Source organism: Sphaerodactylus townsendi, linkage group LG06 (genome assembly GCF_021028975.2).
Source record: "Sphaerodactylus townsendi isolate TG3544 linkage group LG06, MPM_Stown_v2.3, whole genome shotgun sequence".
Lineage (NCBI taxonomy): Eukaryota > Metazoa > Chordata > Lepidosauria > Squamata > Sphaerodactylidae > Sphaerodactylus > Sphaerodactylus townsendi.
The window spans coordinates 13,685,336-13,712,500 of NC_059430.1; the positions used below are offsets into that span (position 1 = coordinate 13,685,336).

Below are 27,165 nucleotides of genomic sequence, written 5' to 3' on the forward strand. Positions count from 1 at the left end.
TCTTCTTCTTCTTCTTCTTCTCCTCCTCCTCCTCCTCCTCCTCCTTCTTCTTCTTCTTCTGTATTTCTGATAGGGAATTTTTATGGGATGTTATTCCATTTATTATAGTTTTGTGCTGTATGACGCCCTGAGCCTATTCAAGGAAGGGCGTCTCATAAATTGAATAGACAACAAAATGATACATAAAGCCCTGTTGGGCAATGGCCCTGGAGAATGAGTTGATAGCAAACAGAGTGAAATTGTTGGGGAATGTCTCGCACACAATGACAAAGTTTTGCTGCAGAGCTTATAAAATATGGAAGGTTTTGGTCAGTAAACTCATTAGCTGAAGGGTCTTCTTGGCTGTACTGTGTTGTGTGATGCTTTGTTTTGAGTTCTTTTGTTCTGGTTTGTGCCTGTAATTAATAAACCAAACTGAACCCATTTTCACACCTGAGCTACCTTGCTAGCCTTACCGCATATGCAGAATGACTCATTTTCAATCCACTTTCAATCCACTTTGCAGCTGGATTTTACTGTGCGGAACGGCAAAACCCACTGGCAAACAACCGTGAAAGTGGATTGAAAGTGCATTATTCTGCATGTACGGAAGGGGTCTTACTCTACCTTGGATTAACCCTTTAGGTTCATTGGCAAATACAGGCTTGGGTTCCCCCCGTGAGTTCCCCCCGTGAGTTCCCTGCTGACCCATTTCTCTCCAGTTTGCCTGTCAGGCACCCTCCTGACACATCTAAGTTCACTCTGCCTTGAAGCCTGTTGGGTGACCTTGACTAGTCTGTTGTCTCTCTGTCTACCGAACCTACCATGTAGGGGTTTTTTTGGGAGATGTCAAGTCACCACTGACTTACGGCAGCCTCGTAGGGTTTTTAAGGCAAGAGACATTCAGAGGTTGTTTGCCATTGCCTGCCACCACATCATTTCCCTGGTATTTCTTAGAAGTCTCCTGTTATGGAATGATGCTATTGCTACAGGGGGAAAGTTTTCTTGGAGAGTAAGGGAACAAAGCCTAGGTGACTCTATCATGGGCTAAGCTAAGAGAAGACCTCTTGGCTGGAGGTCCCAAGAGATCCACAAGAAGCATTCAGCTGACCAGTTTCTCTCAACGCATTTATGTTTTATTTCTTTGTTTTGAACTTTTACAATAAATCTTTGAGAAATCAGCTGGTCTGGAGTCAAAGGGGGCGTGTGATGGAAAATAGTTAGCTGAACTATGTATTAGCTAGAAACATGTGATATTATGCAACCAGTATTATTAGGAAGCTGAAGTATGGAGTTTACAGACTTCATCTCAAAAAGGGGCGTGTCATGTGAAAAGCATCTTTGCCTTTTGATCTCCTGGAGGGAGGACAGGAAACCTGAAGCAGGGATGCAACTTCAAAAGTTTTGGAAACCTCGTGGCAAGGGGGGAAAGTTTTCCTGGAGAGCAAAGGAACAAAGCCTAGGTGACTCTATCATGGGCTAAGCTAAGAAAAGCACCTCTTGGCTGGAGGTCCCAAGAGATCCACAAGAAGGATCTCTGAGAAGGGCAACGAGGATGATTGAGGGACTGGAGCACTTTCCTTATGAGGAGAGGCTGCAGCGTTTGGGACTCTTTAGTTTGGAGAGGAGACGTCTGAGGGGGGATATGATTGAAGTCTATAAAAATATGCATGGGGTAGAAAATGTTGACAGAGATAAATGTTTCTCTCTTTCTCACAATACTAGAACCAGGGGGCATCCATTGAAAATGCTGGGGGGAAGAATTAGGACTAATAAAAGGAAACACTTCTTCACGCAACGTGTGATTGGTGTTTGGAATATGCTGCCACAGGAGGTGGTGATGGCCACTAACCTGGATAGCTTTAAAAGGGGCTTGGACAGATTTATGGAGGAGAAGTCGATTTATGGCTACCAATCTTGATCCTCCTTGATCTCAGATGGCAAATGCCTTAGCAGACCAGGTGCTCAGGAGCAGCAGCAGCAGAAGGCCATTGCTTTCACATCCTGCATGTGAGTTCCCAGTGGCACCTGGTGGGCCACTGCGAGTAGCAGAGAGCTGGACTAGATGGACTCTGGTCTGATCCAGCTGGCTTGTTCTTACGTTCTTATGTTCTTATGAAGCATTCAGCTGACAAATTTCTCTAAACGCATCTATGTTTTATTTCTTTGTTTTGAACTTTTGCAATAAATCTTTGAGAGATCAGCTGGTTTGGAGTCATTAGGAGGGAAAAGAACCCAAGACCGAGGTGAGATAAGAGTGGCTCTCCCAAGCTTAATCTCAGCCTCAGTCATCCTATCTCCCATCAAAATACTTGCCAAGGTTGAGACTGAGAACATGTGACCAAGTCACCCAGCCAGCTTTTATGGCAGGGTGGGGATCTGAATGTGGGTTGACCAGATCCTCGTCCAACACTGTACTGGCTGACTTGTGAAGTCACCGTGAAGGTAAAGTAAAAAATGGAAGAGTCTTGAGGACCCCTCAGAGCTTGTCAGAAGCAGCACGGATCAAAATGAAATAAAAGAATCAATCATATGGGCTAGTGAGAATTTTTTTCTTGAAACCTAGCAGTTAAATCTCCTTTTCCATCCATTTTAACTTCTGGCATTATTCATTGGGAAGCCGCTGGCTGTTTCACACACCCGTGCTATTGCGATAGGTTGAAAGTTCTTCTTTCCGGATGATAAAAATACACACAAATCAGATGTCAAGTTTGTGCCAAACAAGAGTGGAAGTCTCCCTTCCTTCTGCAGTTTTCTTGATACCGTTCCTTCTGATAAGCATCTGAGGAAGTGAGCTCTGACGATGGACTAAATTTTTTTAGTAGTCTTTAAGGGGCCAGTGGACTTGTTTATTTTGTTATAATACATGGACATGGCTACCCTTCCAGTCTCTAAGTCGCAGTATGCTACAATAGTTGAAATTCCCCTATCTGTACCCCTAGTCTGGGCCAGGGATCCCCTGGTCCTGTTGCCTGCCACATCAGGGAATATTTTTAGATGCTGGCTGTGACATCATTCGTGTTCGTCGCTCGTCACTGCTCACTGCTCGTTGCTCGCTAGTTTCGCTCACTCGCTCGGGTTGCTCGCCTTTCGCTCGGGCTCGTTCATTAAATTTGGAGAGCTCTGGTGTACAGATAGAAACCAAAACAATAATCAACAATATTATTTTTAAACAATAAAGCTTATTAGAAACCAAAAAATAACAATCAACACAAAATAAAAACCCATGTACAACATAACACAATTCAGATAAAATACATTAACATTCCAAAATCAACATCAGAAAAACCCAACTTTAGGCAGCGGCAGAGAATTCCTAATCCCTCTCCCAGGAGGGGACCGGCATAACAGCCACTTTGATGGTACGTGGGGGTTAGTGGGGGTGGACAATCAGAGGCCAGCCCCCCAAAGGCTTGGTGGAACAGCTCGTGTCACTTCAGGGGGAAAAAACAGAAATGCCAATGGGTAGCTCTGTGAATCCCCACAATCTCTATGGTTTAAGCATAGAGTTCCCAGTGATTCCTAGAACTACCTATGTCACTTGCATTTTTTTTTACCAGAAGTGTTATGATGTTGCAGCCAGTGTCTCACCTCCTCACGTCCCTGCACATGGCCCTCCTGCTGTTTGCCTGGTTCTCTCGGGTAGCCGTATTCCAGACACATGTCCAGAAAATCATGCTTCCGCCTGAGAGCGAGGTAATAGGGTGACTTGAAACAATGGGGTTTAGAGAGAAAACAGATTGAAACCAACAATGCCTCCAAAGCCTTTGTTTTCATTCTAAACGTTGACCACTGAGGCCTCTTGGCTGCTGTTAAACAGAGAGATGGTTTGGCCGGTCACCTTTCTGAAGCGCAGAACTGCTGAGAGCTCACAAACAAATTGCATTCTAGCTCCAGCTGCATTGCCTGTCCTAAATATATGCAGAGAGAAGACCGCAGAGAAGGGTCTCTTAAGGCCAAGCATGCTGCGAAATGGGGGAAAAAAATACCTGACAAGAATGAGGCAGTAGAAAATCTGGCATCGTTTTAGCACTTGCCTGCCTGACTTGAATTGGGAATTGGCTGTGGCGGTACGATGCTGTTGCCAACTTGCGCTCACGCATCCAGAGTCCGTATTACGTCTCTGAAAGAGACGGCCATAAAACCGAGCGGTTCGGGATGGAAGAGGAGCCAGGAAGGTTGGCTTCAATTTGAGTGTGCCATTTTCCCAATCTTCCCAAGATGCTCCTTCCCTGACTTAAATACCAGCAACAGGAATGGAGATGGGTGTTCAGCAGAGGTGGGATCCAGCAGGTTCTCACAGGTTCCCGAGCGTAGGTTACTAATTATTTGTCTGTGCAGAGAGGGGGTTACTAATTGGTGATTTTGCCACGTGATTTTTGCCTTAGTCACGCCCCTCCTCTCAGCAGTAGCGCGCAGAACTTGAAGCAGTCTAGCAGGAAGTGCGGCTAGCTGCGTCGGCAGCTCATGCTGCGCGCATGCGTTCGCTTTCCCGCCCAAGGATCAAAGCGCAGAGGCCTGCGTCGCTTGCCACAGCGCCCTGCCCAGGAATGCCCAGCTCACACGCCTAACTATTGTGCCCCACCCAGCCCCATTGGCGCTACGCCACAGTTTGAATCCCACCACCATGGGAACCTGTTACTAAAATTTTTGGATCCCACCACTGGTTTCAGTCACAACAGTATCGAGAATGTCTTTCCCTCAGTGTCGTTCCTAAGAGGAGGAAGCGTTGCTGAGGTGGCCCTTTCCTATGGAAGTTGCCAGGCAGCTCAGAGGTGGGAACATGGTGGGGGGAGATTAGTGATGTCACTTCGGGGAGAAACCTGAAAGTGAAATAAAGTAGCTCTAGGAACCACCTGACTTTGCCATAGAATTTCCAGAGATTCCTAGAGATTCCTACATAAGATCTGGATTTCCCCTGGAAGTGACATAAAGATGCACAGGAAGCCTTGCAGCCTTGTTTCCAAAACAAAAGGACAGCTTCCCAATACTAAGGTGACCAGATGGTCACCTTTGTGAACCGGGATGGGGGGGGTAGGCGGCCACACGTGCGGGAGGCTGCCGCACTGCCTTGCGCCCCAGAAGGCAGTGCGGCAGCCTCCCAAAAATCGGGACAATTTAAATAACCCGCGGGATGCAGGACAAATTGTCTGAAGGCGGGACTGTCCCGCCAAAAGCGGGACGTCTGGTCAGCCTGCCCAATACATTACCTTCCTTTCTTTTTGACTTTCTGGGTGCAAATCTTCTGTCCATAGAAACGACCAAAGACACTGATGGATTTCACTAATGTGTAGATTAAAACTGAGCTCTTTCTCACTCACGGAACTGATGTGTTTTGGTTAGAAACCAGAGCGTACTGGGCAATCTGTCTTGCCCAACTTGAGAGATTTTTTGCAGAGAAGCCACAGTTCAGCAGATTACTTATCTGACAGTGAGCCCCGCTGAATACAATGGGACTGACTTCCAAATAAATAAATATTTATTTATTTATTTATTATTTAAATTTATAGACCACCCAATCCCCAAGGAGCTCTGGGCGGTGCACAACACTATCTGTATACAATATATAACGGGGCACAACAGTGACCATATATACTAAGATCCATTAAAAACCATTAAAACCATTTAAACAGCAGTCAAAAACAGTAACAATAATAATGGCGTCCCGTAACCCAATTCCTTTTAAAACCTCCCCAAAAAGGAGGGAGCGGCCGGACTCCTCCCTAAAATTAACAAATATATATGCAAAAATAAATTATAAAAAAATAGGGAGTAAAGGGGCAAAGGAGCAAAGCAAAGAAGGGGGGTGCGCACTCTCAGCTGATTCGGACACTCCAAAGGCTCCAAAGGAACAATCCCTCTGAAGTCTCACAGGCCCTGCGGAATTCACCAAGGTCCCGCAGGGCCCGGACAGCTGGAGGAAGAGTGTTCCACCAGGCAGGGGCCAAGGCTGAGAAGGCCCTGGCCCAAGTGGAGGCCAGCCGCCTCATGGAGGGGCCAGGAACCACCAGCAAATTGGCCTCTGCCGAGTGCAGAGGCCGAGTAGGGGCATATGGGGTAACGCGGTCTCTCAGGTATGCACGCGCTCAGGAGAAAGGTAGGAGGAAAAGGAGGAAACAGCAGGTTCTCAGTGGTTGGAGCACTCGTATTCTGCCTGATCTTTCAGCAAACTGGTCAGAAAAGAGCTTGCTCAGTTCGTATTTCAACACAAAGAGAGCTCACCCCAGCTCTTATAATGATGCATTGGAGGAGGAGAGACTCAGAGACCGGCTTGCGGGCTCCCCGGCAGAAATGGGATGCAGAGATGGGTCCCAGTGATGCCGAAATGGGAACAGGCAGGATGTAATGGTGATGGAATATTTTAGAAAATGAGGTTGTGTTCTTTGCTGCAAACCAGGTTGCAAAGTTTAATTGATTTCTAACTGCTGCAATGGTGACCCAGCAGGAAGCTCACGCTATGACACCACGTCTCCTCAGACGGGCACCAGGGCTGGCGTCAAGGGGCATGAGTTGTACACTGCTTGTCAAGCTGTTATACTGCGTGAATTTGCCCTCCCTCAAGTTCAGACTCTTGAGAATGAGAACGTGTCCGGAATTTATCATGAGTTAAAAAGAAGAGTTGGTTTTTATACCTCTCTTTCCTCTACTGTAAGAATCCCCTAGCACATAGGTGTCAAACTCGCGGCCCTCCAGATGTTGTGGACTACAGTTCCCATCATCCCCTGCCAGCATCATGCTGGCAGGGGATGATGGGAACTGTAGTCCATAACATCTGGAGGGCTGCGAGTTTGACACATGTGCCCTAGCAGCTTACAATAACAATCCCTTCCTCACGTCGCAATAGGTTTCTTACGAGGTAGGTAGGACTGAGAGAGTTCTGAGAGAACTGTGGCTGGCTCTGTTGGAATAAGCGACTTCTGCATGCCTGGACACTGGGGGGTGCTGTATATCATTCTAACTGTGATGTTGCCTCTCTTGTTTGCCCTCCTTGTCTGGGCCAGGAGACCGCCCACTAACTTCCTTTCTTCCCCATGCTGGCTCGTTTTGTGCCTTAACCCGAAGCATGGTCAATGGCAGCCTGCTCAGTGGGGCCTTTCCCACTGCAGCATCCTCTCACCTCCACACACGTGATGGCGCATTAGTTGTGCCCACTTGTCGTAGGGAAAGTAATCTCTTTAGACTAGGGTTTTCTTTCTATCTACCTTTTTCCTGGAACAAAGCTGTGAACTGAAGATGCTTGAATAAATGTAAGTTTTACCTTTTACATTTATCTCTTGGGAAGTTTCTATAAACTGCACTCACACACACTACTGGGCAGATCCATGACTCTAAACGAAATCTAACAGGCTCAAGGTTCACCCAGCAGGCTTCATGTGGAGGAGTGAGGAATCGAACCCGATTGTCCAGGTCAGAGTCTGGTGCTCTACACCATTCTGGCTGTCTTATTTCCCCTCTGGTTAGCCTTTTAGTTCTTGACTTCCTGTCTCCTAGAGATTTATTCTTAGTCATGCCCTCCAAGACATCAACATTCCTAAGTTTGATTCATGTGAGGCGGCAACATTTTCTTGCTCATCTCAGCTTCTTCCGGTGATAAATATTATCTTGTTCGAACAACAGCTGCCCAGTCTCTGGCCATTTGTGCTGCGGCTCGCAAAGTCACTGGTTCAGTGTTGCAAATTGTTCGTGGCAGCTCAAAGTAATGCAGGAGAACGAGAATAGCAAGGAACAGATTCGTCCCAAACGACAGTTCCTAGCTCTGAATTAAAATGAAATGCAGGAAGCCATCCAGGCTTTTGGTGAAAGAGAGATTGGACACTTCAGGCCGGTAGAGTTCTCCCCATGTCCAGAGCAGAAGAAAAAGGAAGCGTGATCCATTTCATTTCAAACTAGGTCAGACTCAGTTTAGCCTGTGATCCATTCGTCATCTGTTATCTGTGGCATTTATTTATCTAGACCTTCCTCCAAGGACCTTGGAGCAGCATGCACAATGACCTTGTGAGATTAAAAAAAAGGCTGAGAGGACAGCTGGTCGAAGGTCACCCCATGGGTTTTCATGGTTGATAGAGGATTTGAAACTAGGTGTCATTGAGTCTTCTTGTGGTTGTCAAGTTGCATTTCAAAGCAAGACATGTTCAGAAGCGGTTTGTCAATGGGGCTTTCTGCACTACAGAAGGGAGCTAAGGTCGACTCAGTTCCCTTCAGTGGAGGGCGATTCCAGGCTGTCCGCACAGCAACTGAGTTGGCCCCCTGGAACCGAGCTAAGTGGGCGGGATCATCTTGGTGCCTGTCTCGCTCCTCGATCATGATTGGAGCTTGTGTTACCACGGGAAACGGGAGCGTTCTTTTTTTTTTTTACAGTTTTTACAGTGTACAGTTACATGCGCTTTCTGCCCGCCATGACTCTCCCGTTCTGCACATGCCACAAAAGCGGCTCCTGATTGGTTGAACAGATGAGGTGTCGTTTCGATGCGTCCGCACTTCGAAGCTTCGAAGTGGTATCGACCTTGTTCCAGCAGAAAGGAGCAGTTCATAACTGCGACAGGGATGTCGCAGTTCTGGGGGGCGGGGGGGGGGGAACTGAGACAAAACAACGTTGAGCTTGGTTGCAGTGCGGATTCACTGAGGCGAACCTAGGTAGAAACCAGTACAACTCTGTCAGTGTGGAAAGCCCCAATGTGTGCCTCTGCATAGCGACCCTGGACTTCCTTGGTGGCCTTCCTTCCAAATACTAACCAAGGCTCACTCTTCTTAGCTTCTGAGATCTGTCGTGACCAGGCTAGCCTGGGCAGGGGCGTACCACCCTTGGGAACATGGGGTATCCCATGTCCCTGGGTACACACCATTTTGTCACATGGGGGGCGCTGGGCTCTGGCCGGGTCCTTGCGCCCTGCCTCGCCTGCGGTGCGGTGAACCGGCCGGCACCTGGCGGCTCCCTCCATACCAGGGTGCTGCTTGCCGGTTGAGCTGTTTGCCACAGCTGCAGGCCAGCTCCTGCCCTTCCCAGGGAGGTTGGGGAGCACCGGGCTCAGTGGCAGGTGACTCTGGTGGGCGCCACAGCCACAGGCTGGCTCCTGCCTGCTGCCACGGTGCCTGCCTGAGCCAACCACCACTGAGCCCTGTTCTCCCCAACCTCCCTGCTGGCTACTGCAAGTGGGGCATGGAGGGGGGAATAGAGCTGTGGGGGGTGGGGGCATGGGGAACCGGTCATGCTCTGGGTGCCATTTTTGCCCAGTACACGTCTGAGCCTGGGCTATCCAGATCAGGGTTCTAACTGAACATGGTGTGAAGTCAGTTTACATGGGTCCTGTTTCATTCATCTATATTCTGTTGCAAACTGGTGTGGAGGTAACGCTTCCTGAAACCCACCAGCTGACAGTATCGTGCTCACTTCCGCATGTTACCAGAAACCTGCAGAGAGTAAAATCCTTGACTTAACAAGGATTTCATGTTCATACAAGGATTTCATGTTCATTCTCGTAGAAGAAGAAGAAGAAGAAGAAGAAGAAGAAGAAGAAGAAGAAGAAGAAGAAGAAGAAGAAGAAGAAGAGGAGGAGGAGGAGGAGGAGGAGGAGGAGGAGGAGGAGGAGGAGGAGGAGTTTGGATTTATATCCCCCCTCTCTCCTGCAGGAGACTCAAAGGGGCTGACAATCTCCTTGCCCTTCCCCCCTCACAACAAACACCCTGTGAGGTAGGTGGGGCTGAGAGAGCTCCGAGAAGCTGAGACTAGCCCAAGGTCACCCAGCTGGCGTGCGTGGGAGTGTACAGGCTAATCTGAATTCCCCAGAGAAGCCTCCACAGCTCAGGCGGCAGAGCGGGGAATCAAACCCGGTTCCTCCAGATTAGATATATGAGCTCTTAACCTCCTACGCCACTGCTGCTCGTAGGTCAACTCTTGGTAAAAATGCTAGATTCAAGTCCAGTAGGACTTCACATGATTTGTAGGGTAGGAGCTTTTGAGAGTTGAAAGCTCCCAGCTCCAGGACAGGAGATCCTTGGAGATTTGGAGATTGAGCCTGAGGAGGACAGGAAGACTCATCAAGGTATAATACCATAGACTCCACAATCCAAAGCAGCTTTTCTCCAGAGTAACCATCTCTGTAGTCTGGTGATCAGTCGTAACATCAGGAGATCCCCAGACCTCCCCGTGCTCAAACCTAGCTCTTCTAATGCAGACCCACATGACTTGGTAAAACCATCTTGGTAAACATTAGCCATCCATAAAGGAGCAGCAGTGGCGTAGTGGTTAAGAGCAGGTGCATTCTAATCTGGAGGAACCGGGTTTGATTCCCAGCTCTGCCGCCTGAGCTGTGGAGGCTTATCTGGGAAATTCAGATTAGCCTGTGCACTCCCACACCTGCCAGCTGGGTGACCTTGGGCTAGTCACAGCTTTTCAGAGCTCTCTCAGCCCCACCCACCTCACAGAGTATTTGTTTGTGAGGGGGAAGGGCAAGAAGATTGTAAACCCCTTTGAGTCTCCTACAAGAGAGAAAGGGGGGATATAAATCCAAACTCCTCCTCCTCCTCCTCCTCCTCTTCTTCCTCTTCCTCTTCCTCTTGTTCTTGTTCTTCTTGTTCTTCTTGTTCTTGTTCTTGTTCTTCTTGTTCTTGTTCTTCTTGTTCTTCCTCCTCCTCTTCCTCCTCCTCTTCCTCTTCCTCTTCCTCCTCCTCCTCCTCCTCTTCTTCTTCTTCTTCTTCTTCTTCTTCTTCTTCTTCTTCTTCTTCTTCTTCTTGATTGCCACTGGCCTCCAGTGTGGTCCCTGTATGTGCTAAATTTAGCACATACAGGGACCACAGGCTGTGGTCCCTGTATGTGCTAAATTGTTGGCCGTTATATTTATTCATGCTGCTGACCGCATGTACACCTACCACATGCAAAATAGCTTCCATAATTTTAGCTAACGTGAGTCAACTCCTAGCTACGTTCATCCCCATTGTTTACAGAAGCCGCTGATCCGCTTTTTGTAATTTTATTCTACTTTTTATTATCCTTCACATTAAAATTAAAACAAGTAATAGTATCACATCCGCCACAACAGTAAAGATCGTATAAATAAAACAATCTCAGCTGAATAACAGCAGTAATTCCCGAGGACCACGCTGACTGTATATTTCTGTGTAATGAAAGCCAGTCGCAACTATCCATAAAGCCCTTAATGCTCTCTTTTCTCTGCTGTCCCTGATCAAATTAGGCAGATTAAACATGTACAACACAAGCCCTGTCTCTTTCAGCCGATCTTGGATTCCAGGGTCCTTTGGAGATTACCTATCAGTGTTCAAGCTCTATTCTCGTTGTAGCCATTCAGGTACTAATTGGGTTCTTGTTCATCTTTGCCTGCGTGTTCTATTATGTAACAGAACAAGAACACAAGTGAATTACAGAGGCAAAATTATTCCAGAGAGGATACAACTTTCTCCCAATCATTTTTAACGTCTTCACGCCCCTGCAGCATGGGATAATGAAACGTATTCAGCCATATATATTTCCACCTGGAACTCTTTTCAATAACATTCATTTTGTGTAATTTCCTACGCATTGAACCTGAATGGTATAAAACTAGAAAATGGCTATAATGGGTGCATAAAGAGAGATTTCTTTAGTAAATATATCTTCCCACATTCCTTCTGTCAGCAGGATTCTCAGATCTCTTCCCCTCAATTGCTTCATTCTCGATAAGTGAAATTACTCTTATTCTTAACAATTGTTTCACGGCATCACATTCTTTTCTGAAAATTAGAAAAATTCCTACTTGATGTGAAGAAGTGTGTAAGAAAAAGGAACTGATTTCAAAATATTGACAAAAGTCTATATTCTTCCAATATATCAAGGCTTGATTCAGACGTAATGAGAAACTTTGACTTATATTAACTGTGCAGTCCTAGACAGAGTTACATGCATCTGTTCCATTCAGTGGGTTTAGAAGGATATGGCACAGTGGTAAACTACAGTACTTGCTCACAACCTGAGTTCAGTCCCCATGGAAGGGGGGCTCAGGTGGCCACCCCAAGGCAACCTTCCAACCATCCGAGGTCGCTAAAATGAGTACCCAGCTTATTTTATTTTTATTTATTTATTTATAATCAAATTTATATACCGCCCCTCCCCCGAAGGGCTCTGGGCGGTAAACAACACAATCATAACAACAATAACATTAAAATCCCAGTTAAAACAGCGAATTGAATAAAATTACAGCGGCATCTGACAAAACTTCATAAAACGTAATACACCCACCCTGGAAACAAACCCAAAAAGCTGAGGGCCCCATAAAATTAAGGGCCCAGAGCATAAAAAAGGAGGGGAGGAGGGGGAGGGCGCACTTCAGCGGTCAGCCCCTCCAAACGCCCGGTGGAACAATTCGGTCTTACAGGCCCTGCGGAACTCTCCAAGATCCCCGGCAGAGGGGCCCGGATAGCTGGTGGTAAAGTGTTCCTACGCAGGCAGGGGCCAGGACTGTAACGGCCCTGGCCCAGGTAGAGCCCAACTGCATCATCGAGGGGCCAGCGACGACCAGTAAGTTGGCTCTCTGCCGAACGCCCGGAGGCCGCAGAGGGACATATATGGGGTAAGACGGGTCCCTCGAGAGGTGCACGAAGGTCCCAGACCGCTGTGAAGGCCTTAAAGGTGAGTAACCCACACCTTATGGCGAATGATTCGAACTCAACCGAAGGAAGCCAATGCAAGCCACAGCTATTTGAACACACAGGTTGAATGTGTTCTCTAAAGGCACCACCTGTGAGCACACGCGCCGCTGCATGTTGTACCAGTTTCAACTTCCGGATCAGACGTAAGGGAAGGCTTGCTTGGGATAGTGGGGGAAGCAATGGCTAGCCACCCCATAAACATGATCTGCCTAGCCAGCGTGGTGTAGTGGTTAAGAGCAGGTGGATTCTAATTTGGAGAACTGGGTTTGATTCCCCACTCATCCACCTGAGTGGCAGGGGCTTCTCTGGTGAACCAGGTGTGTTTCCACACTCCTACTTTCTTGCTGGGTGACCTTGGGATAGTCAACAGTTCCTCGGAAGTCACTCAGCCCCACCTACCTCACAAGGTTGTGGGGAGAGAAAGGGAAAGGAGCTTGTAAGCCACCTTGAGTCTCCTTACAGGAGAGAAAGGTGAGGTATCAATCCAAACTTCTCCTCCTCCTCCTCCTCCTCGTAGCAAATGTTGTGATGTGATGTCACCCTATGGTTAGTAATGACCTGGTACTTGTACAGGAAACTACCTTTATAACACTCTAGGGGCGATTCCGCACTAATTACGAGTAGGTAAAATAGAGTCTCGACCCAGTTCCCTGAGAAGGGTACTGACCTAGGTTGAAGCCATTGTTGTTCCCCACTGCAACCAGCTTGATCCCAGCTCGGAGGGCGGAATGATCCTGCGCCTCTTCGCCGCTCCGTTCCGATTGGACATACATTGTTCCTGACGCCATGTTCTGTCTTTATCCCCGTCTAACTGCCATAGGAATGGAGGGACGAAGGTGCGCGTTTTGATTAATGGCGCAGCTGTATCGCGATGCCCGAAACACCGCCAGCTGTGATTGGCTGAATGGGGGACTCCTGGCACCAGAGATTCCGCACTTTACTGGAATCGAGCTGAGTTCGAGCGTGGTTCCCTGAAAAAGTAGTCGTTCCCAACTGGAGTCGGAAATTTGACCGTTACACGCGGCAAAGCTGGTACAAAACCACGTTGATACCAGTGGTTGTGCGGAGCACTTAGGTTGAACGCAGCTCGAACCTAGGTCGATAACGCAAGTGCGGAATCGACCTAGGATTGCACAGTCACTCTAGGTTAGCACAGTCAGTTTACTGATTTGGGACTGGGCTTGCAGGCAACCATTCAAATTTTCCTCTTGCCTGCCCTGTAGAGAGCCAGCTGGAACCTGAGCCTGCATTTTGGCACTGGGAAATAAGCCAGAATATCCATAACGGTACATCATGTGAAATTATAAGCCTAACTGGACCCCGATTCCAGAGGTAGAGATTGTAGCTGAATGGTTAGTTGGTATTGATCCTTCCGCGACTCTCGCAGTGGCAAAATTCCTGTCTATGGCATTCAGCAGTGTCTCATAATATAGCTGTATTATTTATAATTATGTTCCTTGTTTTTTCCGATATTTGCTGATGACCAATTGGTCTGCAAGCACACAGAGTTGTTCCACCAGATCTGTTGCTGAGACAGCAACAGTAGTCATCCATCGAGCTAGCCTCCCTTTCCCTTCATTTCCCCTTCCCTGTTAGGGAGTGGATTTTATGAGTGTAACAATCTTGACTAACTTGCATGTTCCTCTGAGGAGATTTCTGGTGCTGGGATATTGATACTTATATTTTATTGTTGTATTTTAATGTTGCAATCTTCCCTGGGCCCGCACGCAGGAGGGCGGCCTATAAACGGAATAAAATAAGCAAATGAATAAAGCCAAGTAAGACTAATTGTGGTTAATAAGCCAACTTCACACCCTGGTTTCAGACCCTGGTTTGAAGGATCCCAGCTCACCGTGGGATTGCGGAGCTTCGGATACCCCTTCAAAGCAGTTGTGCCCCCGGTACCTACCTCAGAGGCTTCAGGAGAGGGAAGGGGGTCTGTATTTCCCTCTTTCTTCTCTTCTCTTCCTATCTCTCTCAAGGTCCTGGCAGAAGAGCAAAACCTGTCCTTTGTAGCCTTCACTGAGCCCTCTATGAGGTTAGTACAGGAGTAAAGCAAGCCAAGAGGGAGCTCCCGGCCTATGATGAGAGCAGCCACTCCCATAAGTGCTTGGGGAACATAGTTGACTGGAGTGGAGCAGGGCTGTCAGGACCCTGTTTACATCCAGGGGATCGCCAATCCCTGCTCCTGTTGCTGCCACTGCTCAAAGCAGCATGGGGGGGGGGGGTTTGCAAAAAAATACTCCAGCTGTGATGTCACTGGTCAAAAACAGAAGTGGCAAAAGATTTAAGCTAAGGTGACCAGACGTCCCGCTTTTGGCGGGACAGTCCCGCCTTACACCAATCTGTCCTGCGTCCCACGGGTTTTTTTACCTGTCCCGATTTTGCCTTCTGGGGCACTCCCGGATTCCCGTCCTGTGACAGGGCAGGAAACAGGGTAGCACCCTAGAAGGCAGTGCGGCAGCCTCCCGCGCACGCAGCCAAGGGCGCACTGCCTTTTGGGTGCTCCCCGCTTCCCGCCCTGTCACAGGGCAGGAATCCGGGGAGCGCCCCAAAAGGCAGTGCGCTCCTGTGGCCGCGCACGCACCCACCCACCCCGTCCCGGTTTTAAAAGGTGACAATCTGGTCACCTTAATTTAAGCTCTCCTTTATCACTTTGGGGTAGCTCTAGGAAATCATTGGAAACTCTATGGTTACCTTTTGCCACTTCCATTTTATTATCAGAAGTACTGTGATGCCACAGCTGGCACTGCGCTTCCCCTATATCCCCAGTTTTCCCACCAGTTGCCAAACACTACCTGGCAACGGTAGAGCAACCGTAGAGCACAGCCACATCCCAATAGCAACACCCTTTTCTTGACCAGTGTATTCTGCCCCCAGCGAGCCCGGCTCTTTGGCTCCCCTAGGGATGCAGAGGTTCACGATGGGCCAAGGCACAGCCACAACTGCCTTTCCTGATGACAAGAACCGACAAAGAAGTGTTGCATCTGCACCCAGCCTTATCTAGCGTCAAGCACTGGGCATCTACACTGGGGCGCACCCATGGCAGCTCAACGTATTGGCAGCAACATCTCCTTAGCCCCGCCGAGTTCTGGACTCTATGGTTAGGGGAATGCCCTACATTCGCACAATCTCGCTAACCCATAGTTAATTCAAGGAAGTCATGTGATGACCCCTGGTTTATCTAACTCATTGTTGTCTACTGTAAGTGGCCGTCGCTCTCTAAGACCTTCTACAGAAAATAATCTTCCCCAACACCCAAGATTTATATCTGTTATTCATGTATTAAAATGTAGGGATCTCGCCTTTCTCCTTTAACCAAAGTTGACAGGGATTGAAGCTGGGAGCGTCTGCATGCCAAGATAGTGTTCTTACACCCAGAGGCGTACGGGGCAAAAATGGCGCCCGGGGCATGACCAGCTCCCCGTGCCCCCCTGCCCAGCTCCCTGTGCCCCCCTGCCCGGCTCCCCACGCCCCCCTGCACTCCACTTATGGCAGCCAGCAGGGAGACTGGGGAGGGCAGGGCTTGGCGGTAGGCAGCACAGGTGGGCGCTGCACCTGCCGTTGCAGCGCCTGCCGCCAAGCCCTGTCCTCCCTACCCTCCCTGGGCCTGTGGCCACAGGAAACAGCTCAGCCAGTGAGTGGTGCCCCAGCACGGAGGGAGCCGCCGGGTGCCTGCCGGGTCGCCATGCCACAGAGAGGCGGGACTCAAGGACCCGGCTGGCACCCAGCACCCCCCCCCCACGTACCCAATTAGCATGCACCAGGGGACATGGGATACCCCTGCCCCTGCTTACACCAAGCCTACGTATCCTCTCCTGGTCTGTCATTTGACTCTGATTGAGAATATCTATTATTCTAGCGAAGCAGATCTGTTTCCCAGTGAATTATGGCATGAAAAATCCCTTACATCAATCCATTCATTATAAAAAAGATTTGTAGGTGATGCCTCAGAACTGTTTATTTTATCTCTCGTCTGTTTTATCTTTTGCTGTAGTGGTTTTTGTAACCACAGTAGACTTCTTGCCCTCTAAAGCCCTGGGATGCAACCGGAAACCTAATTTCCAATCTTTTCCTCCATCTTTTCCAGTCCTGCTTTTGCTTCATTATTTCTCATTTCTTCCAGTGTTTGTGATTCCATAATCATAATTGCTCTAATTTCTTCTGCTCTTAAAATGATCTAGGCCCGAGTTGCTTTTAGCTGCTTCCAGTCTGCCTTCTTTTCATCTGTTTGGGCCCCTCCATAGATCTGCTTAGGATCTCTGTGACAGTAACTACATATTAACTTCTGTCCATCTATGCAATCTTCCAATAAAGTCTTATTTAATGTAATTGCAAGGCTCCATATGGAACACGTATAGAGCCTTGTAATTACGTTAAATAAGATTTTATTGGAAGATCATATTCACATCCCATAAATAATTCTTGTCATTGACCTTGAAAACAAATATTACCTGACAACCATTTTACCACAACCAAAGCTTCCCAAAGATTTTTCCTTAATACAATAGGCAGGCTATCTGTTAATTCAGTAATCAAATTACTGGTCCATTCTCTTGATTCGTCAATATGCATGTTCAGCATTCAGTTTATTGGCTTATTCAACCAGTTAATCAGATAATGCATGATCTCCCTTTTTTAAAAAAATAATAATAATTGGACAGCGTCAACTTGAAGCAAGTAACATAAATCAATTAAGCCGGGTCATCGATCAGTTTATTAACTCTTTCGTTTGTTAAGCACTATGTCAGCTACTGGTCCATCAACTTGTTGATTTCTTCCGTTGTTTAGCTGATAACTAAATTCCATAAGTATTAATTCATTAATGTAGGTTCTCATTGATTTAATTTAAATCCATCAGTTCAGTAAGTTGCTTCCTTGTCAGTTCCAAAATGAGTTTCTTAATTGTTTCCAGTAATTATTTGTTTAAAAAACCAATTTATTTCAAAAGTTCCCTTTATTCAAGTACAATGTGAAATAGCATTCCTGATTGTTATAGGTTTCAGGATCTCCAAAGTGAATCTCTGCCAATCCAGGTACTTTCTGCCATTAAAATGAGAGCATCCTTTATTGCCAGTGTGATGTAGTGGTTAAGAGTGGGGGACTCTTAAGAGTGCAGGAAGTCAGTGTTGTTGAGCCGATAGGGAACAGCGACCACAATGCTGTCAGATTCAGTATCTCAGCATGCGAACAAGTGGCAACTACTAATGTAGTTACATTCGCCTTCAGAAAGGGAAATTTCTCAAACATGAGGGGGATAGTGCGCAGGAAGCTGAAAGGGAAAATCAAGAGAGTCAAAACTGTCCAGGATGCTTGGAGGTTATTTAAAAACACAGTAATAAAAGCTCAGCTGGAATGTGTTCCACAGGTTAGAAAAGGCAGCACCCAGTCCAAAAGAAAGCCACCATGGTTAACAAGAGAGGTTGAGGAAATTATCAGAAAAAAGAAAATGTCTTTTAGAAAATGGAAGTCCAGTTTGACTGATGAAGAATATGAGAGGGAACACAAATGGTGGCAAAAGAGAAGCAAGTTAGCTGTAAGGGAGGCAAAAAAGGATTATGAGGAACGCATGGCTGCGAACATCAAGACCATCAACAAACAGTTCTTCAAGTACATCAAAAGCAGGAAGCCAGCAAGGGAAGCGGTAGGCCTGTTAGATGACAAAGGAACAAAGGGTGGGCTAAAAGATGGCAGGGAGATTGCAGAGAAGCTGAATGAATTCTTTGCATCTGTCTTCACCCAAGAGGAGGTGAGGAACATTCCTGCACCTGAACCAAACTTCTTAGGAGGCGAATCCGAGGAACTAGCGAAGATAGTGGTAGACAAGGAAGAAGTTCTGGCAGCCATTGATAAACTAAATGTTACCAAATCCCCTGGTCCAGATTGCATTCATCCAAGAGTTCTTAAAGAGCTCAAGCATGAAATTGCTGATCTTCTCACTTTAATATGCAACTTATCCCTGAAATCAGGCTCCATCCCTGAAGACTGGAAGATGGCCAATGTCACACCAATCTTTAAGAAAGGATCTAGGGGGGACCCGGGAAATTACAGGCCAGTCAGTTTGACATCTGTTCCTGGTAAATTAGTAGAATCTATCATTAAAGATAAAATTATAAAACATGTAGAAAAACAAGACCTGCTGAGAAAGAGTCAGCATGGCTTTTGCAGAGGCAAATCCTGTCTTACAAACTTACTAGAGTTCTTTGAGGGTGTAAACAGGCATGTGGACAGGGGTGAACCGGTGGACATTGTCTACTTGGATTTCCAAAAGGCTTTTGACAAAGTTCCTCACCAGAGACTGTTGAGAAAACTCAGCAATGAAGGAATAAGAGGGGAAGTCCTCCTATGGATAAAAAACTGGTTGAGAAACAGGAAACAAAGAGTGGGTGTAAATGGGAAGTTCTCACAATGGAGAGATGTAGCGAGTGGTGTCCCCCAAGGATCCGTTTTGGGACCAGTGCTCTTTAACCTATTCATAAATGACCTGGAAGTAGGGGTGGGTAGCGTGGTGGCCAAGTTTGCAGATGATACCAAATTATGTAGGGTGGTGAGAACCACAAAGGATTGAGAAGAGCTCCAAGCGGAACTTGATAAATTAGGTGAGTGGACTCAGAAATGGCAAATGCAGTTCAATGTAGCAAAATGTAAAGTGATGCACATAGGGGCAAAAAATCCAAACTTCACATACACGCTACAGGGGTCAGTGCTATCAGTCACAGACCAGGAAAGGGATTTAGGCGTCTTAGTTGATAGTTCCATGGGAATGTCAACTCAATGCATGGCAGCTGTAAAAAAGGCAAACTCTATGCTGGGGATCATTAGAAAAGGAATTGATAATAAAAATGCAAAGATTGTCATGCCCTTATATAAAGCAGTGGTGCGACCGCACTTGGAGTACTGTGTCCAGTTCTGGTTGCCGCATCTCAAAAAGGATATTGAGGAGATAGAAAAAGTGCAGAGAAGGGCAACAAGGATGATTGAGGGACTGGAGCACCTTCCCTATGAGGAGAGGCTGCAGCGTTTGGGACTCTTTAGTTTGGAGAGGAGGAGGCTGAGGGGGGATATGATTGAAGTCTACAAAATTATGCATGGGGTAGAAAATGTTGACAGAGAGAAATGTTTCTCTCTTTCTCACAATACTAGAACCAGGGGGCATACATTGAAAATGCTGGGGGGAAGAATTAGAACTAATAAAAGGAAACATTTCTTCACGCAACGTGTGATTGGTGTTTGGAATATGCTGCCACAGGAGGTGGTGATGGCCACTAACCTGGATAGCTTTAAAAGGGGCTTGGACAGATTTATGGAGGAGAAGTCGATCTATGGGTTCCAATCTTGATCCTCTTTGATCTGAGATTGCAAATGCCTTAACAGACCAGGTGATCGGGAGCAACAGCCGCAGAAGGCCATTGCATTCACATCCTACATGTGAGCTCCGAAAGGCACCTGGTGGGCCACTGCGAGTAGCAGAGAGCTGGACTAGATGGACTTTGGTCTGATCCAGCTGGCTTGTTCTTATGTTCTTATGTTCTTATGAATGGTCTGTGATTTGCAAATAAACATGATGATTTTTGTTGTATTGTCGAAGGCTTTCACGGCCAGATTCAACTGGTTCTGGTGGGTTTTCCGGGCTGTCCACCACCAGACCACCAGACCCACCAGACCACGGCCACACAGCCCGGAAAACCCACCAGAACCAGATGATTATTTTTATGCGACATGAAAAAAAATAGGAGGAAAAATCTACAATTTTATCTAGAGAAGAAGAAGAAGAGTTTGGATTTATATCCCCCCTTTCTCTCCTGCAGGAGACTCAAAGGGGCTTACAATCTCCTTTCCCTTCCCCCCTCACAACAAACACCCTGTGAGGTAGGTGGGGCTGAGAGAGCTCAGAGAAGCGGTGACTAGCCCAAGGTCACCCAGCTGGCGTGTGTGGGAGTGGACAGGCTAATCTGAATTCCCCAGATAAGCCTCCACAGCTCAGGTGGCAGAGCTGGGAATCAAACCCAGTTCCTCCAGATTAGATACACGAGCTCTTAACCTCCTACGCCACTGCTGCTCCTACTTCTTGTTTACAATAGTGTAAGGATAGAGCTGTTTCCGCCTCACAGGCCGTATTTTCTTTGAAAACTCCAAATGAGTGGTTCTTTCTCCATGATCTCTTGGCTGTCTGTGCTCCTGCCCATCTGTGGACCTGGGCCTGGTGCCCACTGAAAAGTTGGAAAGCTGTTTTCTCTCAGTGGTTTGCAAATGCCATCCTTTTCATAGGGCATCCCATTCCGTGTGGCATTATTGACATTTGGCACCGTAAGCTGCTTTGGTTGAATCTGTTGCTGTTCCTCTGCCACACTGGATAATTAGGTGAAGACAAAATGGCGGGAATTCATGCTAATTCCATGGGGCATCCTCTCAACCCAACGCCTATCGTGCTAAGAGTGTTCATGCATGGCAGGGGGTTGGACTTGATGGCCCTTGTGGTCTCTTCCAACTCTATGATTCTATGATTCCTCCTCAGGCAGACGATACAGTGACTGTAATTATTTTACAGTGGGGGAGAAGAGTGAGCCCCTCAGAGAGGAAGTAACTGCCACATTCCATGTTCTCTGTGCCCGCCCACCAAGCCATGTGTGCATGGTGATTGGCTGAAAGCAAGCTGTGTGTGGCGATTGGCTGGAAGCAAGTCGTTACCACCATGGCTAGCGTTTTATAAAACAGGTTTGCTGCGTGTGGGGAAACGTGCTCCTAAAAGTCATAATACCCGATACGGGACATTCTGCATTCCATATCTGCACTGACCTTTCCTGGCAGGTTCTTGGCATTACAAACATTAAGGTCACGGTTTGGATACCGAGCAGTTGCTGAGCAATAAGGCAAAACCACTTCAGAGACCGCGAGTTGGCCGAGCAGCTTTTAAATAAATGAATCAATGAGATATTGAGACATCCTGGCTGAACATGAAGTTCAATGTTTGGTATTCGATCCCCTTGCCGATTAATTACATGTAAGATTAACTTACTTGATGGAGAGGGAAAGATGGACGGCATTGAGTTCTTTCTTTATCGAGAGCAAACGAGATAAGCAACGAGGGCAATAAACACAGGGAACCGCCTCTGGCATCCTAGAGAAAAAACCATTAAAACTGCAAAACTGTGGTGCTTTAAAAAACAGTGATCTCTGTTGTAAACTAGCCAGCGATATTATTCCCATAGCACCTCAGAGGCATGCCAGGTCGAGGCGTTTTGCCTCCTGAAGCAGGTGAAAGAGATGTGAAACAGCACAGTATAACCTGGTCACAAAAGATCTTGGAAAATATTTGGTACTTGGGAGACCACGTCTGCGTCTCACTTGTCTTGAAAGCTCTTCCTGGGTCACTGTCAGTCCCTTACGACTCGACGGCACTTACGTATGGATGCACCACTGGTTCCAAAACTCGACTCCATGTGGTCGCGTGGAAAAATGTCTAACATAGCTTCATACATTCTGCTGCATTTTCAGTTTTAGGGAGATGTCAAGGAACATCTAAGAGCCAGCGTGTGGTAGTGGTTAAGAGCAGGTGGATTCTAATCTGGAGAACCTGGTTTGATTCCCCACTCCTCCATCTGAGTAGCGGAGGCTTATCTGGTGAACCAGATGTGTTTCTGCACTCCGACATTCCTGCTGGGTGACTTTGGGTTAGTCACAGTTCTTCGGAACTCTCTCAGCCCCACCTACCTCACAAGGTGTCTGTTGTGGGGAGAGGAAGGAAAAGGAGTTTGTAAGCCATCTTGAGTGTCCTTACAGGGGAGAAAGGTGGGGTATAAATCCAAACTACTCCTCCTCCTCCTCCTTCTTCTTGTAAGCCATCTTGAGTGTCCTTACAGGGGAAAAAGGTGGGGTATAAATCCAAACTACTCCTCCTCCTCCTCCTTTTGCCTCTGTTGTTTACCTGCTTTGAAGAAGAAGAGTTTGGGGCTTACAATCTCCTTGCCCTTTCCCCCTCACAACAAACACCCTGTGAGGTAGGTGGGGCTGAGAGAGCTCCGAGAAGCTGTGACTAGCCCAAGGTCACCCAGCTGGCATGTGTGGGAGTGCCCAGGCAAATCTGAATTCCCCAGATAAGCCTCCACAGCTCAGGCGGCAGAGCTGGGAATCAAACCCGGTTCCTCCAGATTAGATACATGAGCTCTTAACCTCCTATGCCACTGCTGCTCCTTTGGTCATCTTTGTTATTTCAGTTGCCTTAATGACTCACTAATTTTCTGCTTAAGGATAAGGTCCCTAATATTTCACACTCTGTGGCAAAGTTCCTTTTAACTGTGAGCAGAATACAATGTTTTGGGGTCTCCAACAGAACTGTTTGTTAATTATGTTTGTCTGTTGTTTGCTTTTTAAACTTTTGTTTATGCTGGTCAGATGGCTGACTAAAGAATCTGTCTAGCATAATAGTCAGAGCGGGTGCTATTTTTTTCCCTAATTTTCCTCCCTGTTTTTCACAGGTTTCAGAACCTTCTGTGGTCTCGAAAAGCCTTTGTGGATAGTGTTAAAGTCTACAACCAGAGCTACATCTACATGCCTGCCTTCTCCATGAAAGGGGGAACGGAGCCGTCGCTCCGGGTTTACTACACCCTAGCAGACATTGGGGCAAAGCAGACGGTGATCTTTGCGAACCCCAACTTCCTGCGCGACACCGGCAAGTTCTGGAAGAGCAAAGGAATTCACGCCAAGCGGCTGTCCACGGGCCTCTTCTTGGTCAGCGCCGCCCTGGGTTTGTGTGAAGAAGTCACCATTTACGGCTTCTGGCCTTTTTCAATGGACCTGCATGGAAAATTTATCAGTCATCATTACTATGACAACGTCTTGCCGGATTCGGGATTCCACGCGATGCCGGAGGAATTCTTACAGCTTTGGTTTCTTCACAAAAACGGAGTGCTGCGGATGCAGCTGGAACGGTGCGAGGAATCTGCTGCCTGAGGGCCTCAGAGAAGTTTCGAGAAAAGTGCTTGCTTCAAATTCTAAAAAAAAATAAAATTGCCTGAACAAGGGGTGGGGGGGGAAACCAACCTCGAATGGATTGCATGGACCATTCTGATCATAATTGCTCAATTGACAACTTGGAGGGGAATTGAGGAAGCAGCAGCATTGCGAAGCGGAGTTCTGTGAGCTTCTTGGTGAACTTTGTTCGGTGGAATGTTGGAATTGGGTGTGACTTTGCCCAAGTTGGACTTCCAAGGGCATTCAAGGGGTTGCCGATTATACAATTATAAAAAGGGCTTTTAATGACGGCGCTGAATACTTCATTTTGCTCCAGTTTTAAGACTGACGCCTGTGTTGGGTAGACATCTCTTTTGCTTGTTTGTTTCTAAAGCTACATTTCGAGAGGTGCCTCGCGTCGCCCGTTTTGGTTTCCCTCCGAGAGTGTCACAAGGAGTCAAACAGTGCCAACTTTCTCTCTTTTTAAAAATAATAATAACGGAGAACTGCTTTCGATTGTGGCATTCTACAGCGACACGCTTGTAGCACTCAAAACAGGAAAATGTTTTTTTAAGAAAAAAATGTGAATGTTTTTTAAGCAGAAAAAAAATATTTTATTTTTTAAAAAGTTGCCCGATTTTTCCACGTGCTGTAGAATGCAAGTTTGCTATTTGGTTGTTGAGATTTGTTCTTGGTCAGAAAACCAACCCAGTTTGTTTCCGCGGTGTCGATTTGGGTGAAGTTCTGAGTTGGTTTTGTGATATTGATATGTCGTGAATCCTAGAATCCTGTATGGTAGGTCCAGGGCAGTTGCCCTGTGGTTTTTGTCATCGCCAAGATGAGCGAGTTTTGAGATGTCCAAAAATTACCTGCTGTGTTTGTTATACGGACCACATTCTACATTCCTTCTCATTCCAGAGCTTGTCCGCTTGAAGTCAGAGCTGATGTTTAACCTTTGGGAGGCGACCTTGTGATTTGTCTTAAGAGATCCCAAGTTCACTGTCTGGCTCCTGCAGGTCAAAGATTTTGGGTAGAAGGATTGAGAAAGACTTTTGCCTGAACCCTTTGAGAGCCATTTCCAGCCAGAATAGACAATAGATGGACCAATCACCTGACTCAATAGGACAGCTTCATACATTCAATATGGCAGCAAACCATGTATCTTGTATGACTTCATGTATGACTTAGGCAGCTCATATAACCACTAGTAAATTAGTAGGGCTGGAAAAGAAACTGGTTTGGGATGCCAGCTCTAGATTGGTAAATGTCTGAAAATTTCAGGATGTAGTCTGGGGAGAGAGGGTTTGGGGAGGAACTTCATTGGGACATAATGTCATAGAGCCCACCCCCCAAAGCAGTCATTTCCTCTAGTGGCATTGATTTCTGTCTTCAGGAGAACTCACCACAAGGTTGGGAGCTATAACTGCTGGATCAAACGATCACTTCTTTTGTGCAGCTTCTTTTGTGCTGTACATCTCCTTCGAACGAACTTTTTTTCCAGCCCGGGCTACTATTGCCTCATTTTGAGCCATGTTGTAGTGAATTCTATTGTTGCTGACCTTTGTGTCAGATCTGGGTTCTTTAAAACCAATTACTATGAAGGGTGTAATCATGCTGAGCCCAAGATTGGCGCCTTCTTGATAGCAAGAGGTTGTGTGGCGTACCAGTGGATACAAACTACCGCTAATGTCCCCTACACGGTTTTAGTCAAAACGAATGGCAAAAGCTCTTGCATATATATATAAATTTGATTATATATAACTTTGATTATTCACAGTATTTACTGAAGGGTGGTTAAATTTTACCTCTCTCTTTGGCCTCTGATGATACTTGATTCTCACCTGCCTGAAAGCATTCATTTTTTTCAACGTCAAGGAATAACTTCCGCATTCGTAATGTGAATCCAGTTAGGAAATTCTGTGTTCCAAATGGGAAAAGTGAAAATTTTGAATTTCAAAGCTTAGCAAATATTCATTCTTGGTGCGGTCTGAAGGTATGATCATTGTGTTAATTGTAGGGATCAACACAGGATAGGCTGAGAGCTTCCTAAATCAGGGTCTCGCTGTAGGGGTATTTTATGTCAAATGGTCATATAGGACGTAACAAAGGCAATCTGATGTTGACAGTATGACACAAGCAAGTTGTCCTTGGAATGAAATGACAAGAAACGTTATGTTAGGATAAACTCAGTAGGGTACAACTCAGTGAGAGAACTCTAGAACAGTGTTAAGCCAGAATGGTACATCTGTGTTTTGTGCACTGTATAATCTGCAAACCTTTTTGCCCCACTGATATTTTTAGCAAATTTCAGGGATGCTGGGAACAATGTGGAAATAACTGCAGTGAGGAACCTATTCAGGAGGAGGGCCGTGTTGCCTCTACTCTGTCTGAACTGGCGTCTGAACAGGTCTCACTCACCCCATGTCAATATTCCAGACACAAGAAGAGGCAGTTACGGGGGCAAGTGCCATTTGGCTAGCTGTTACTGAAGGTTGTGAGTGCCCACAGAAAACAGGTACAGAACCGAAGCCAGAGCCGCATCTTGTTTGATCCGAAAGGATAGCCGAGCTCTATGAGGTGACCTACACTGCAGGAGTGGCCGACAGAGGAGGAGCTCACACACCAGTGTTTGACCCTGTATGTATCAGAATAGCATAGGCTAAGATTTGCAATGATGGATTTTAAATTACGGGCAGAAAGATTCCTAAACTGGATATCCTAAACTGGATATTAGGGGGGGAAATTTACAGTAAGAGTTGTGCAACAGTGGAATCAGCTGCCTCAGGAGGTGGCGAGTTCCCCCTCACTGGCAGTTTTTAGATAGCGGCTGGACTGTCTGGGATGCTCTAGGCCAGGGGTCTTCAAACTATGGCCCTCCAGATGTTCATGGACTACAATTCCCATCAGCCCCTGCCAGCATGGCCAAGTGGCAGGGCTGATGGGAATTGTAGTTCATGAACATCTGGGGGGCCATAGTTTGAAGACCCCTGCTCTAGGCCAGTGGTTCTCAACCTTCCTAATGCCACGACCCTTTACTACAGTCCCTCATGTTGTGGTGACCCCCAACCCTAACATGTATCCATTTTACAGATGGAGAACACTGATGCAGAGAGTCTTAGGCGACCCCTGTGAAAGGGTCGTTTGACCCCCCAAAGGGGTCGTGACCCACAGGTTGAGAACTGCTGCTCTAGGCTGATCCTGCATTGAGCGGAGGGTTGGACTAGATGGCCTCTATGGCCCCTTCCAACTCTATGATTCTATTAGAAAACTTAAGTTGTTGAAGGGGGATGTGTTGGACAATGGCCAAACGTTTTAAAATAGCCATGGATATTCTTTCTATCTCCTCTTTTATTAGATTAGTTAATATGCTTTCTCTCTGTATTGTCTCCCGTAGCATCTTAACTTTTTGATCATCCCCGGACCAAGGATTTGTTTGAAAAATAAACCAGTCTTTGATGGATGCTTTTAAGGATTGCTATTAAAAATGCTTTAAAAATTATGGAGCAAGGGAAACATAAAAACACAGTCTCGGAGGCTTGGATCCTTTTGTTATTCTCATTGCAAGCAACCGATTATATAAGGATGGTTGTTTTATGA

General features: G+C 46.7%; 1 protein-coding gene across 1 annotated transcript in view; it reads left to right on the plus strand.

The window, feature by feature from the left end:
- The window catches only part of ST8SIA1 (ST8 alpha-N-acetyl-neuraminide alpha-2,8-sialyltransferase 1), a 76,227-nt gene extending 50,898 nt beyond the window's left edge, over nt 1–25,329 (plus strand). The window contains exon 4 of the mRNA XM_048499540.1: nt 23,094–25,329. Coding sequence (XP_048355497.1) covers nt 23,094–23,568 — 475 coding nt within the window. The 3' untranslated portion in view covers nt 23,569–25,329. The remainder of the gene's footprint in view (nt 1–23,093) is intronic.
- The last annotated feature ends 1,836 nt before the right edge of the window (nt 25,330–27,165 follow it).